Source organism: Rhopalosiphum maidis, chromosome 1 (genome assembly GCF_003676215.2).
Source record: "Rhopalosiphum maidis isolate BTI-1 chromosome 1, ASM367621v3, whole genome shotgun sequence".
NCBI classification, from domain to species: Eukaryota; Metazoa; Arthropoda; class Insecta; order Hemiptera; family Aphididae; genus Rhopalosiphum; species Rhopalosiphum maidis.
This window is the reverse complement of record NC_040877.1, coordinates 54,408,990-54,421,526: the sequence shown is the minus strand read 5'-3', so window position 1 is coordinate 54,421,526 and position 12,537 is coordinate 54,408,990. Positions and strand designations below refer to the sequence as shown.

At 27.3% G+C, this 12,537-nt stretch overlaps 1 protein-coding gene across 3 annotated transcripts; it reads left to right on the top strand.

Moving 5' to 3' along the window:
• The first annotated feature begins 5,572 nt into the window (after window positions 1-5,572).
• On the top strand, window positions 5,573-12,405 carry LOC113551688 (RAC serine/threonine-protein kinase). 3 transcript variants are annotated; one of them, XM_026954085.1, is made up of 9 exons: window positions 5,573-5,820; window positions 6,746-6,892; window positions 7,000-7,234; window positions 9,933-10,122; window positions 10,184-10,381; window positions 10,465-10,656; window positions 10,728-10,994; window positions 11,058-11,222; window positions 11,351-12,405. In XM_026954085.1, exons 2-9 carry the CDS (start codon window positions 6,802-6,804, stop codon window positions 11,579-11,581), a joined length of 1,569 nt encoding a protein of 522 aa, XP_026809886.1. In that variant the 5' UTR covers window positions 5,573-5,820; window positions 6,746-6,801; the 3' UTR covers window positions 11,582-12,405. The 3 variants fall into 3 exon arrangements, with proteins under 3 accessions (XP_026809886.1, XP_026809902.1, XP_026809894.1); XM_026954101.1 differs by having other exon boundaries at window positions 5,573-5,842; XM_026954093.1 differs by lacking the exon at window positions 5,573-5,820 and adding an exon at window positions 5,967-6,493.
• The last annotated feature ends 132 nt before the right edge of the window (window positions 12,406-12,537 follow it).

The following is a 12,537-nucleotide window of genomic DNA, read 5'->3' as shown; positions in this document are numbered from 1 at the left end:
ATAATTACAGCAAATAGTGTATAGTGTATAGACTGAACCACATTTCCAATAAAATTGTGGGTATAAGCAATGTATGCAGTAAAAAAAAAGTGGAAATAAAACTTAATTTTTAGGTATAAAATTAATAATTATACGTATACCTACAATTTGCACAATTTACAATAAAAGCAAAATTAAAAAAAAAAAACAATTAAATATTTAATACCACCAATAATACTTGCCAATAGTTATCTTTATTCACGATAAAGTTAAAATATTCTGGACATTAACACAATAATATCATTATTATCAAAGTTGTACCAAAAAATGTAATAATTAGTTTAGTAAAAATAAGTCACACGCATAAAAATTAAAGACAATAACGTTGATTCTGTTATGATATGGGCGTGCCGAAATAATTGCTTCCATCAACTATATACCAATGATACCCAATCAGACGGTTACAATCGACAAACAGACACGCTCCCACTATGTTTTTATATATTTTTATAGTTATAATGACAAATGACAACAGAAAACGTTTAGTCGTCTTGCTACAGTCACTGAGGTTGGATATTCAAATTTAATAACGGTTTCACTTGCCACGCGGATTTCCTGTATCAACTAGTGGTATAAAGTTTAAACTATAGGTAATATAATAATAACAATAATAATAATATAAGATTAATATCTATACTATGTTATTTATAATATTTTTTTATTTTCTTAGTAGATATATTTCTCATTGTTGGTTTTTCATTTTAATAATTATAATATTTTTTTAATGCTTCATCTTCATGCGTTAGACAAGATAAATTTAAAATTTTATTAATGTGCGTAAAACTCCATTTAAAGAACTTTTCAAGTATTTGTTATGAAAATACTCATAAAAAATTATAACATGAAGAAAACAACGAACATTATTAATTATGAGGTGGTGGATTACAGACTGTATAATTTACAATGATTGCCTGGCCAGTAAAAAATATTTTGCCCTTATATTCCTCAAATATCTTTTTAAAGATATTCGTAATATTACAATCTTATAGATTTTTCATTAATTGATAAATATAAATATAATCAAAAAAAATAAAATAACATAACATAAAATACTTTAAAATAGAATGTCATAATAAAACAAGGTTGTGTTACTTTGTTCAGGGTAATCTTTTGAAACTAACTACAGACTAGGTTTTGAAAAACTTAACATCAATGCTGCCGTTTGTAATACGTAAATACAACACATAACCGATAAGTGATATGTCAACTAAGAAGACGCTATTATATCCGCATCATATACGTTGTCTCAATCTTACAAATAGTTACAATCTTAGAATATATTAGCAAATTTGTGTTCAGTAGAATCAATTTTTTATTGTTAGCCTTAGTATTAGAGTGAATCGACCTATTATCAGAGTAAATAGTAACAAGACCATTATATTATATAAATACTTAGTGTTTTTTTCGATATTTTAATGTATAAGCAAGATATGAGAATTGTAAATATTACAAGAAAAATATGCTTATAGCTAGTTTCAAAATTAAAATATTGAAAAAAGACAACTTTAACACATAAAATGTTCTTATTTTAACTTTGATAATAGGTTAATTTACCCTAATATTAAAGCTAACGACACAGAATTGGTTTAAATTTGTTATTTTGTATGTTTGTAAGACGGAGATAACACATGCGGGTGTAGCGTTCTTAAAAGTATGATTTTGATAAATTCGGTTGATTTAAAAATACTAAATAATAGTAAATACGCACACATTTAGAGTTTATCTTTAGTACATTATAACTCATAATGGGTAATATAATATGTTTATACTACAAACACTGGCATATTATACATATATAGATATATCATATAGTTTATAAGGATAACGAATGTTTCAGTTGGTTTTATTTGATTGCCGGAAATGACTCAGCGTGAGTTCCGTGTTCCCTTTTCATAAGTCTATAATCTGCTTATATTCTCCTAAAATGAAAAAGGGATATGTGGCATATATGGCATCAAAAATAAAACTATAATAAAATATCAATACATATAACTATATAAATAATATGTTCAATGTATTTAGCGGTCTACAAACAAATATTTTCATTAGCTTTTAATTTTTAATACTATCTTGATTAACAAATAATCGTGATTTGTGAAACAGTATAATATTTAACATATTCATTTGTATTTTTGCCTGCTGGTAGTGATGAATTATAAAAATCCGTGTATGCTATAGTAAAAACTAGCTGAATATTTTTTTGTATTTTTTACTATAATACATGATAAAAAAATCGTTTATTTTATTATTTGACAATAATATTTTGATTATATGGTATTTTTAATTCCTGCAGTGATCATAAACATTGGAAACCAAATTATACGCTTCAAAAGTTAACTTTAATATAAGAATTAATTTAATTAATCATTTATTCATTATGAACAAAAATGTGTGATTAAAAAAATAAATGAAATAAAATTTATGTAAGTAAATGAATAAATTTATTATTTATTATAAGGAAATTATTATAGACTATAAAAATGTTCAAAATATACAATTTAAATAACCAAAAATACTCTAATATTATCTACTTTAGAAATATTTTAAGGAAGAAAATGGAACAAAACGACATGACCTCCTATTTCGTTGTCATAAATGGGTTGATTTTCGCAATGTTAATAAGGAATAAGAAATAACTCTAAAATTAAATGGTATTAATTATCATTTTAAAATATATATGTACTGTAGGTACGCTATCACAATGAAAATAATCGTGTTTATCTTGGATATGGGCGATAAGAGCAAAATTGAAGTTTGTGAGTAATTTTTTTACGTAAATATATTCAATATTTGCATATACTATAGCTATCGTTGTAATTTTTAATAAATAACTAGTGTATATTAACGTAATAACGTATAGGTATTTTAGTAAAATAGTAAGTAATTTTCGTTTGTATTGATAAGCGCGCGATAATTAATACATTTAAGTTGTGAGATTGGAGTTTATTGTCCCAAATTATGAGGAACCTATTTTAATATGTGTTTTAAAAGTTCAAACTAAATATTTTTTTTATTAAAATTCTTTTTTAGAATACTGGGCCTCGCTGAGATAACTCATGTGGAGACCAAGAGTTATCTATATCTTAAACATGTTTATATTTCATATATATTGTTTACAATTAAAAAATTGATATACCTACTGATACAAGATAAAAATAAATTAACATATAGGTATTAGATAGTTTATAAAAATTTAACAAAAATTTGATTAAAATAATAGTAGGTATATCAATTTAAGTAAGTTTATAAACTACACTTATTAGCATCGTCATAATCATATCAGTGTGAAACTTACTTTTTCAAAAGTGGTAGTTGCATATTTATTAAATAGCTAGGCATTACGTTGTAAATGCAAATTCCAATAAAATCGAAAATTTTTCGACAGGTTTGGGAGTATTTGGTATTTTGGTTAATACATATCTCGTTTTAACATTATGGTTCAAATGATCTAAGAGCATATGTTTTTTTATGTATATCGTGCTTGTTTTAAAATATAAGTTTTTAATGTTCAAAACATTAAACTTTTTAACTTTTTTTTCGGTTGGTTTTATAATCTTTTTTCAGTTTGATTTTTTTCATTCATGATGAATGTATTGATTTTACAATGATGTGTATAATGCTTTAATTTTTACTTCAGCCAGTCTTTGAAAAGGAAAATTCATCTAGTTGATACTTAACCCTAAAAAAGTGATGAAAAACAGAAATTTTTACGCATAATCAGTTTTCGATAAAATCGATTTATTTTTTATTTTCTTGTAACTCAAAAACGAATTATTGTAAATACTTGAAATTTTCACCAAATGTTAATATTGGCGTTATCTATTTACGATTAAATTTTTAAAATATTTTGATTTTTAAGCTATTTGCAGACGATTGAAATTATCAATTTTTCTAAGTTTTTTTGTTTGAAATGCCGATAAAAAAAATTTGACTTTCCAGACAATCTTTACAATTTAATGCAAGATTCATTATAACTTATAAGTTGCACTTATCGTAGTAACAAAAAATCAAAAATCGTTAGTCACAATTTTTGTTTATAAGCATTTAAAGTTCAAATGTTTACGAAGTATATCAAAATCGCGAAAATTTGTAATGAATTTTTAAGTTGAAAATTCTTAAAATTGTTGAGCTTTATACTTAAGATTAAAAAACACAATATAAGGTTATCCATAAGTTTTCCTTCAAGTAACTGTAAAAAAAAATTCTAGTGTAAATGTAGAAAAAAATGCATGAGCGTATGAAATTTAATCTTTTACAAAATCGCATAAAATAATGATATATTACACAACATATCCCATTAATTCTCCTTGACTAACAAATTAACTTCGTTCAAAATCGTTTTTTGTATACAATGCATTCAAATTTTACACATCCATTATAGTGACCTACTCCCCATATCTACTATACAGCAAAGCAATACCCACTTGCCCACAGCCCACCCCTTTTTTTAAATGTATAACAATCAAGAAAAAAAATTATTTATTAAGTTAGGTGTTTTATTTAAATTTCATACAGGGCTATGCGTAATAGTTGATCCACGGCTGAATTTGAGAGTTTTTAGGGCAATTTCTGAAACCACAATACTATGAACAAATTTAAAAGATTTTGACCTTCGGTTTAGGAAATTTATATAAAAATATATCATATTATTTATTTATGTAGATAAGATTTAGGTAACTACTTAATTTATATCTAGATATCACTCAACACTGATGATATAGCACAGAATTATTCTTGAAATAGTTCTTAATAACTTGTTCTTAAATTTGATTTAAAATTGGAAATAAAAGTAGTACACGCGTAAATAAAATCCTAAATACGCCTAAATAAATATGCATGTAGACAAAAAAGCTTGAGAAACAATATTTTTAAAGTGCATCTAATTTTTTTAAAATTTAAGTTTTAATAGTAAATAATATACTGGATAATGTAATTTAATTTTTCGGTTTTATTTTTGGGTTTTAACACATTCGAAACGAATCACGGGCGAGGTGCGTAATACAACTATGTCAACGAAGACTGAACTTTTTCACTTCATTTTTACCGCTATGACGAACAAATTTAATCATTTTTTGTATAATTATTATTATAATTAAAATTATTTTATAGAATATTGATTTTCTTTTATTTTTCCTTAACTGCTTAGATATTGGGTATTTTAAATTTTTTTACTGCTTTTATTGCTTTACCGCTTTTAAAGCGTAGGCTTTGGAGTGGTTTTTATTTTTGAAAAATGTCACAAGCAAATCTTCATAATTTTTGTTATTATTTATGGAGTTATGATTGTTTACGTCGATGAAAAAACATACAAATTTCGTATTTCGTTTATTCGCTCTCTTCGTTAAAAAGCATCAACTATCAATCGTATTAATCGTATTCAAACGATGGCGGTGCATGAGACAGCTGTTGCCGGCCAGTGCGTGCGTTCACCGTCGACGAGGGGGAAACAGCGCCCGGCGACACTGTAAAGTTCAATCCTCCCTCAGCTCGCGCGCGCGCGTGTGTGTGTGAGTGTGTAGATCGTTCGCCGCCGCCGCCCTAGTCTACGTCCGCTGCCGATACTGAATGGCGATAAAAAAACAACAACAAACCCAGTGCGTTAATAATAATAATAACAAAAATAAATAAATAATAAAACTTAACGTTATAAGAAAATAAAACGGATCGCTAACGTTATGGCAATGGTGTCGACGACGTGAGGCCAACGTCTAAGGAATTCCAGCATTAGCAGTCCCCGAGCGCGTGTCTCGAGTCAGTAACTATAGAAATAATATCATCAAAGTAAGACATTTAACAAGAACACGTATGTATTATATTATTAACGTAATTTGGTCTGGCGGGAGGCGGAATCTTCCTAGGCGCGCGCGCGCTCTCGAATCGTCAGCGGTTACATCAGCCGCCGCCGCATCACCGAGAAACTCGTACAATAATCATCGTTGCACGGCACGAACGTGGATTTTCGAATTTGATTCGGAAACGCGTATTATGTCGCTTGCCCCGTCACGCATACCGTCTGTCGCCGGTCGCCGCCGTTAGTAAAATTTCGCTGCCTGTCTCCACGCACGTTACTTAATACATATTCGATTTCCGTTTGATTCGCCGCTGTTGTGGTTCACCGTCCCCCGACAGTAAACGAACTGAATATCGATCCACGTCCCTGGCCCCTGCGATCGCGATCGCAAGTCGCTTTCCTCGAACGCCGCCGCCGTCGTCGAGCCTATCCCAATCGAACTCTCGTTGTACGAGCGCACACGCACACATACACGCGCGCACACAAACACACACATTGCACACGCGTGCGCGAATACGATACTACGACGATAATATTATAGTACACGACCGTGACTCTGGAACCCGAGACACGTTTCGATCATGCTTTCTGCGACGTATAATAGCACCCCGTCCATTCTGCTGAAATGCTGATCCTGTAGCACTACGACGACAATATCGTCAGGTATTTTTTTTCCTTACGGCTTTTTAAATGCCCAACAGACTCCTGTTACACTTCTTTCGTTCTCGTAGTTTCCTCTATCCCCCCCCCCCCTTGAACAGCAACTGTCGACGAATATTTTATCTCTCGCCATAAGTATTCTCTACACCCAAAAGTCTCTTGTCCATGTTCATTTTGTGATCTACTGTTGTTGATTGTTTGATTTTTGTGTGGCTCTCGTTTTCATTGGTGTGCATATCTTATTGTTGTTTTTAGATGATCTGACAAAACAGAATACACATCTGCCGCTGTTGACCTTTGATCGTTTAACCATGGCTGATGTACTGCAGTCCATTTGCAACCCGTTGCCACTGTCATCCAGCCAATCATCGATTGTTAAAGAGGGATGGCTGTTTAAACGAGGTTAGTGTTATTGTAATTATTATAGCTAACACTCTTCCCTATGTTGCTGTCGTTGCATATACTTCATTGCTGATTTAAAATTACTAAAAAACTTTATTGTATCTTAGGTGAACACATTAAAAACTGGAGGTCCCGGTATTTTATACTGTTTGCCGATGGTTCACTCATGGGCTACAGAAACAAACCTGAAGGTCCAATGACTGAACCTCTAAATAATTTCACTGTAAAGAGATGTCAAATAATGAGTGTTGATCGTCCTAAACCATACACATTCACAATTCGAGGATTACAATGGACCACTGTAATTGAACGAACGTTTCATGTGTCTTCTGATAAAGAGAGGTTAGTATTATTTTATAAACATCTGCTATTTTTAATTATTATCAAACATCCATCTTTACATTTATCAATAAAATTTCAATCTGTAATAATAATATTCCTTAGTTGGTATTCCTAACAAAATGAACTTGAGAATTTTGTTTTTATGAAGATAGATGCCTAAGTGTAAACATAACTAGTTTTAAGTAGATGTAAACATTATACTGACAATTCTAGCTTTCTTAACAAACAAGTACCATAATTACTATTGTTAATTTTATTAATTTTAAATAAAAAATCTAAAATGGGAATAAGCAATTTAATATTTAAAAACAAAAGTTATGCGTATTATATTAAATAGATTTTACCCCTTGAATTTCACTATTTGTGCTTTGAATTCATCTATTAAATACAAGTATAACATTTTTATTTTAAGTTGATACCTTCATTATAACATGATACTGGTATAGTATGATATTAATTATTTTATTACTTTACTGTTGTATGTAAATCCAAATTTACATAAAGAGTTAAAACCTTGCATAATTTGATATAAATTTAGTAGCTAATTATTAAAAACATTTTTTTATTATTTTATCTGTGGGAATTTTTTGTAAGAAACTGAAATAAGATTGAATAGAAAAATAAGATTGTAAATTACTTAAATTCTTCAACTCAAAAATAGTTATATATTTTTATACATGTTATACTAATATTCTATATAGTATGTCTAGACATACCGTTCTTATAAAGATAAAATATAAACCAATTACAATAAACACTAATTTATTAAATCAATTATAAAACTAATGAGGTATTTCAAATTTATATAAATTTGCATGTGTCTAAACTCATAATATAAACCAGCTTATTTACTTGTATACTTTTTTTAATAACTGCTAGAATTGTGCAGTTATTATAAGCTTGATTTAATATTTATATAAATTAAAAATTTGTTTTATTAGAACTTTCGTGTTACTATTTTATTAATTTCTAAATAGTAAACAATAATTGAAAAATGAATATTTTATAATTTTATGAAAGTAAATTAAAATTAAAAACTGCATTCAAATTCCAATTAAGACTTAAACCATATGTTTACTCATAAATAAATATATGATAAGCTAGAGGTTAAACATTAACCTATGACTATTAAAATAAAATTGTTATTTTGGCCCAAACATAATTGAGTATAAAATATGTTTTGAACTGACCATTTTTAAATACTAAAGCACTCGTCATTCACTCAATATTAATTAAGAATTAAGATTACAAAAATACAATTTTAAATTATGTTTTGTTCCATTATTTCCTAAAATTATAATGATATTGTTCATTGTTTAAATGTAATACTTCTATAAATAAAAGTATCTTACTGAAGAGATTATACTGTTATGCATATCTTGAAATTATATTTCCTAATTCCTTATTAAATATGATTTTTAAGTTATTAGGTATTAGGTTTATTAATTATATTTATTAATAATTAAGAATATGATTAGATGTTAAGGTGAACGGTAAATTTTTGTTATATTAAATTATATTTATTTTTTCTAATTTGCCAATTAAAATGTCATATATTGTACTTATAAATGTTAATTTTTGTGCGTTTATAAAATGTTCCAACTATCATCAACTTTCTGTAAAGATCAGGTGAAAATATTAGGTAATTTTTATCTTACAATGACCCTATTTGTCATATTATGAACCATATTAAATGCCTTATTTTTACTACCTACCTACAAATCTATTAAGTAGAAAATAGTTTCAAAGTACATAATTTGTTATCCAAAATAAGTACAACCAATTGTAGAGGTCATGCTGTTAACAAACACAGATTATAAGTAATTCAAGCTATTACAAATACATCCATAGAATATTGTTAATATTGTTTTTATTTTTATTTAGATTATTCTCATTTTTTTAAAACTAAATAAATTTTAATAATTTGTTGTATTCTTATTTTAAACTATTAAGAGTAGTGCACTCATATATGTATTGAAGGTAGATAATGTTTACACATTGACTTATTAATTAAATAAAAAAATAATGTGCTGATGTAGTATTCCATCCTTGTATATAAAAACTGAACAAATTTAAAAGTGAAATGTTCGTTTTATGAGTACCTAATTCTAAAATGCTATTAACTTGCACATTTTAATTGGAACAGGGTTTTCCGAAAACTGCTAAAGTATTTTTGTGTAGTTGATAGATACCATTCTATAATTGTAGCCCTTCATATTCATAAATTATATCATTTTGTGCCACTTAATATATTTATTTATTATGGGTACAAAAATTAGTAAGTATAAATAAATAACTTGAATCATTATTTGATATTTTAATATTTTTATTTATTTAATAAGCATCTGAGAAATCAACACGTAAACATAATAATAAAATTATATTGTGCTACAATTGACATAAAAATAAGTTGATCATATTGGATTTATTGTATTGTTATAAGTAGATTGTAAATTGAAGTTAATACATAGACTATAATATAAAATTAATCTATCTATTTTTATTTCAAATTTATTAAATAATAGATAATTAAAATTAAATAGAAAACTACTAAATTTTAGCTTTTTAAATAATATATTGTTTTGTTAACAATATTTATAAATGTATAATGACATTAAATTATATTGCAATTTTAAAAATTTTCACAATATGTTATGATTGTCAGTTGATATTAATAATTCATAATTCATATTTTTAGAGAAGAATGGATGACTGCCATTAAAGGTGTATCAGAACGTTTGTCTGATGTTGATGAAGTTGAAATGGAAGGCGTATCTCATTCGACTAGTATGTCAAGTACAATGTCAGGACCCAGTTCAGATGACTTCAGTGCCAAATTTTCCGTTCAAGGAACTTCTTCAAGTAAATCCACTGGAAAACGAAAAGTGGTATGTTATACAAGTGTTATAAATATGTATTTTGTATTTTCACCCATATTTTGTTTTTTAGACTCTTGAGAATTTTGAGTTTCTTAAAGTACTTGGAAAAGGTACATTTGGAAAAGTGATTTTATGCCGAGAAAAGGCTACGGGTCATTTATATGCTATCAAAATTCTTAAAAAAGAAGTCATCATCCAAAAAGATGAAGTTGCTCATACACTAACTGAAAACAGGGTTCTCCGCACTACTAGTCATCCTTTTCTAATTGTAATATATTATATACTGAGTTTTATTTCAAATTTATAATCAATTTTACTTATTTTTATTGTTAAATTCTGTTTATTTTATAGTCATTGAAGTACTCATTTCAAACTGCAGATAGATTATGTTTTGTCATGGAATATGTAAATGGTGGAGAACTATTCTTCCATTTATCCAGAGAACGTGTGTTCACAGAAGATAGAACTCGTTTTTATGGAGCTGAAATTATTTCTGCTTTGGGTTACTTACATTCCCAAGGAATTATTTATAGGGATTTAAAAGTAGTTATTTTTGTTTAACAATATAATTCTAATTTTTGATTTCTAAACTAAATATTTGTTAATTTTTTTAGCTTGAAAATTTACTATTAGATAAAGATGGTCACATTAAAATAGCTGATTTTGGATTGTGCAAAGAAGATATTACCTATGGATCAACAACCAAAACATTCTGTGGCACACCTGAATACTTAGCTCCAGAAGTGTTAGAAGATTTAGATTATGGACGGGCTGTTGATTGGTGGGGAATAGGAGTAGTCATGTATGAAATGATGTGTGGAAGATTACCATTTTATAACAAAGATCATGACAAATTGTTCACTCTCATTTTGATGGAATCTGTATGTTAAGCTTTATTTAAAGAATTGTTTTCATTAATTTTAATATATTTAACTAATTTTTAGGTAAGATTTCCTAGAGGTCTTTCTGCTGCTGCAAAAAGTTTGCTAACTGGTCTTTTAATCAAAGATCCCAAAAAGCGATTGGGTGGTGGTCCTGATGATGCCCAAGAAATCATGAGCCATGTTTTCTTTAGTAGTATTAATTGGCTGGATTTGGAACAAAAAAAGGTAATTTAAATAATAATTAGAATATAATTTAAATCTAATTGTTTGATTCTATTTTAATTGAATAAATGAAATATTACTTTATAATTTCCTATTTTAACTAAAAAAAAAAACAACAATATTTATTCTAGATTCCTCCTCCATTCCAACCTCAAGTATCATCAGACACAGACACACGATATTTTGACTCGGAATTTACTGGAGAATCTGTTGAACTTACTCCACCTGACCTATCATCGCATCACCTCAATAGCATTGCAGAAGAAATGGAACAATCACAACCATACTTCCCACAATTCAGCTACCAAGACTTAGCTGGATCAATATCAATAAGTGCCAGTTCGTGTTTCAGTCATACGTGAACAAAATAAAAATATGTAAGTGATTCTGTAAAATATTGCTTAACAATTAATTAATTTACTACAAATGATAAACTGACTTTACTCTTCATATTTTTTCTTTTTGACATTAGGCTATTTTCTGTATATAAATTATATTAATATTATACAATGTTTTGAACTAGTGAATTTTTTTTTTTTTTTTTTGAACGTTGGTCAAATACTTATTGAAACTTTTAACATACAAAAGTCACTCTTATAAGATCGTTCAGTATTTATAGAATTTTTCATCTAATTTTTTATTTTATTTTTTTTTTTGTATGTAGTTGTTTATTATAAATTATTGCTGTTTTTTTTTCAATTATTATTATTATTATTTTTTCTGTCTTGTTGAAAGTATTTGTTTTGTGTACATATTGTTGAAAATTTATTCTAAAAACATTTTGCCGGCCTCCCTTGTATGCAGGATACATTTTTATCCTTACAAATTGTAAAGCATTTTTTTTTTTTTTTTTTTTTTATGTTTTCGATAAGGTATTTACTGTTTGTCTTAATCTTATATCATAGAGAGCTCTAGAAATAGTGTATTGGGTTATAAGGGAGTGTGATTGGGAAAAATTGTAGGTAGAAAATGTATACAAGCGGGATTTGTACTCTAGAAATTATTTAAAAGGCTTGCAATCAAGTTTTTATATAATTATACATTATGAATTATATTTTGTAATATAGCCTTTACACTTTATGTGAACTTATTGTCAAATAATCATTTTAAACCAAGTACCATTCAAATTCCATATATCATAAATTAAATCTTTATTTTTAATACTGTTAATGAATGTATGCATAATATTAAGTAATCAATTTTAAAAGAAACTTAATTGATTTTACTTACTTTTTAAAAAAAATGTTGGTTTTTTCTCTAGAAATAAATAGTTTGTTTAGAAAGAAAAAATAAAAATTACCTATGTTTACCAAAAAAT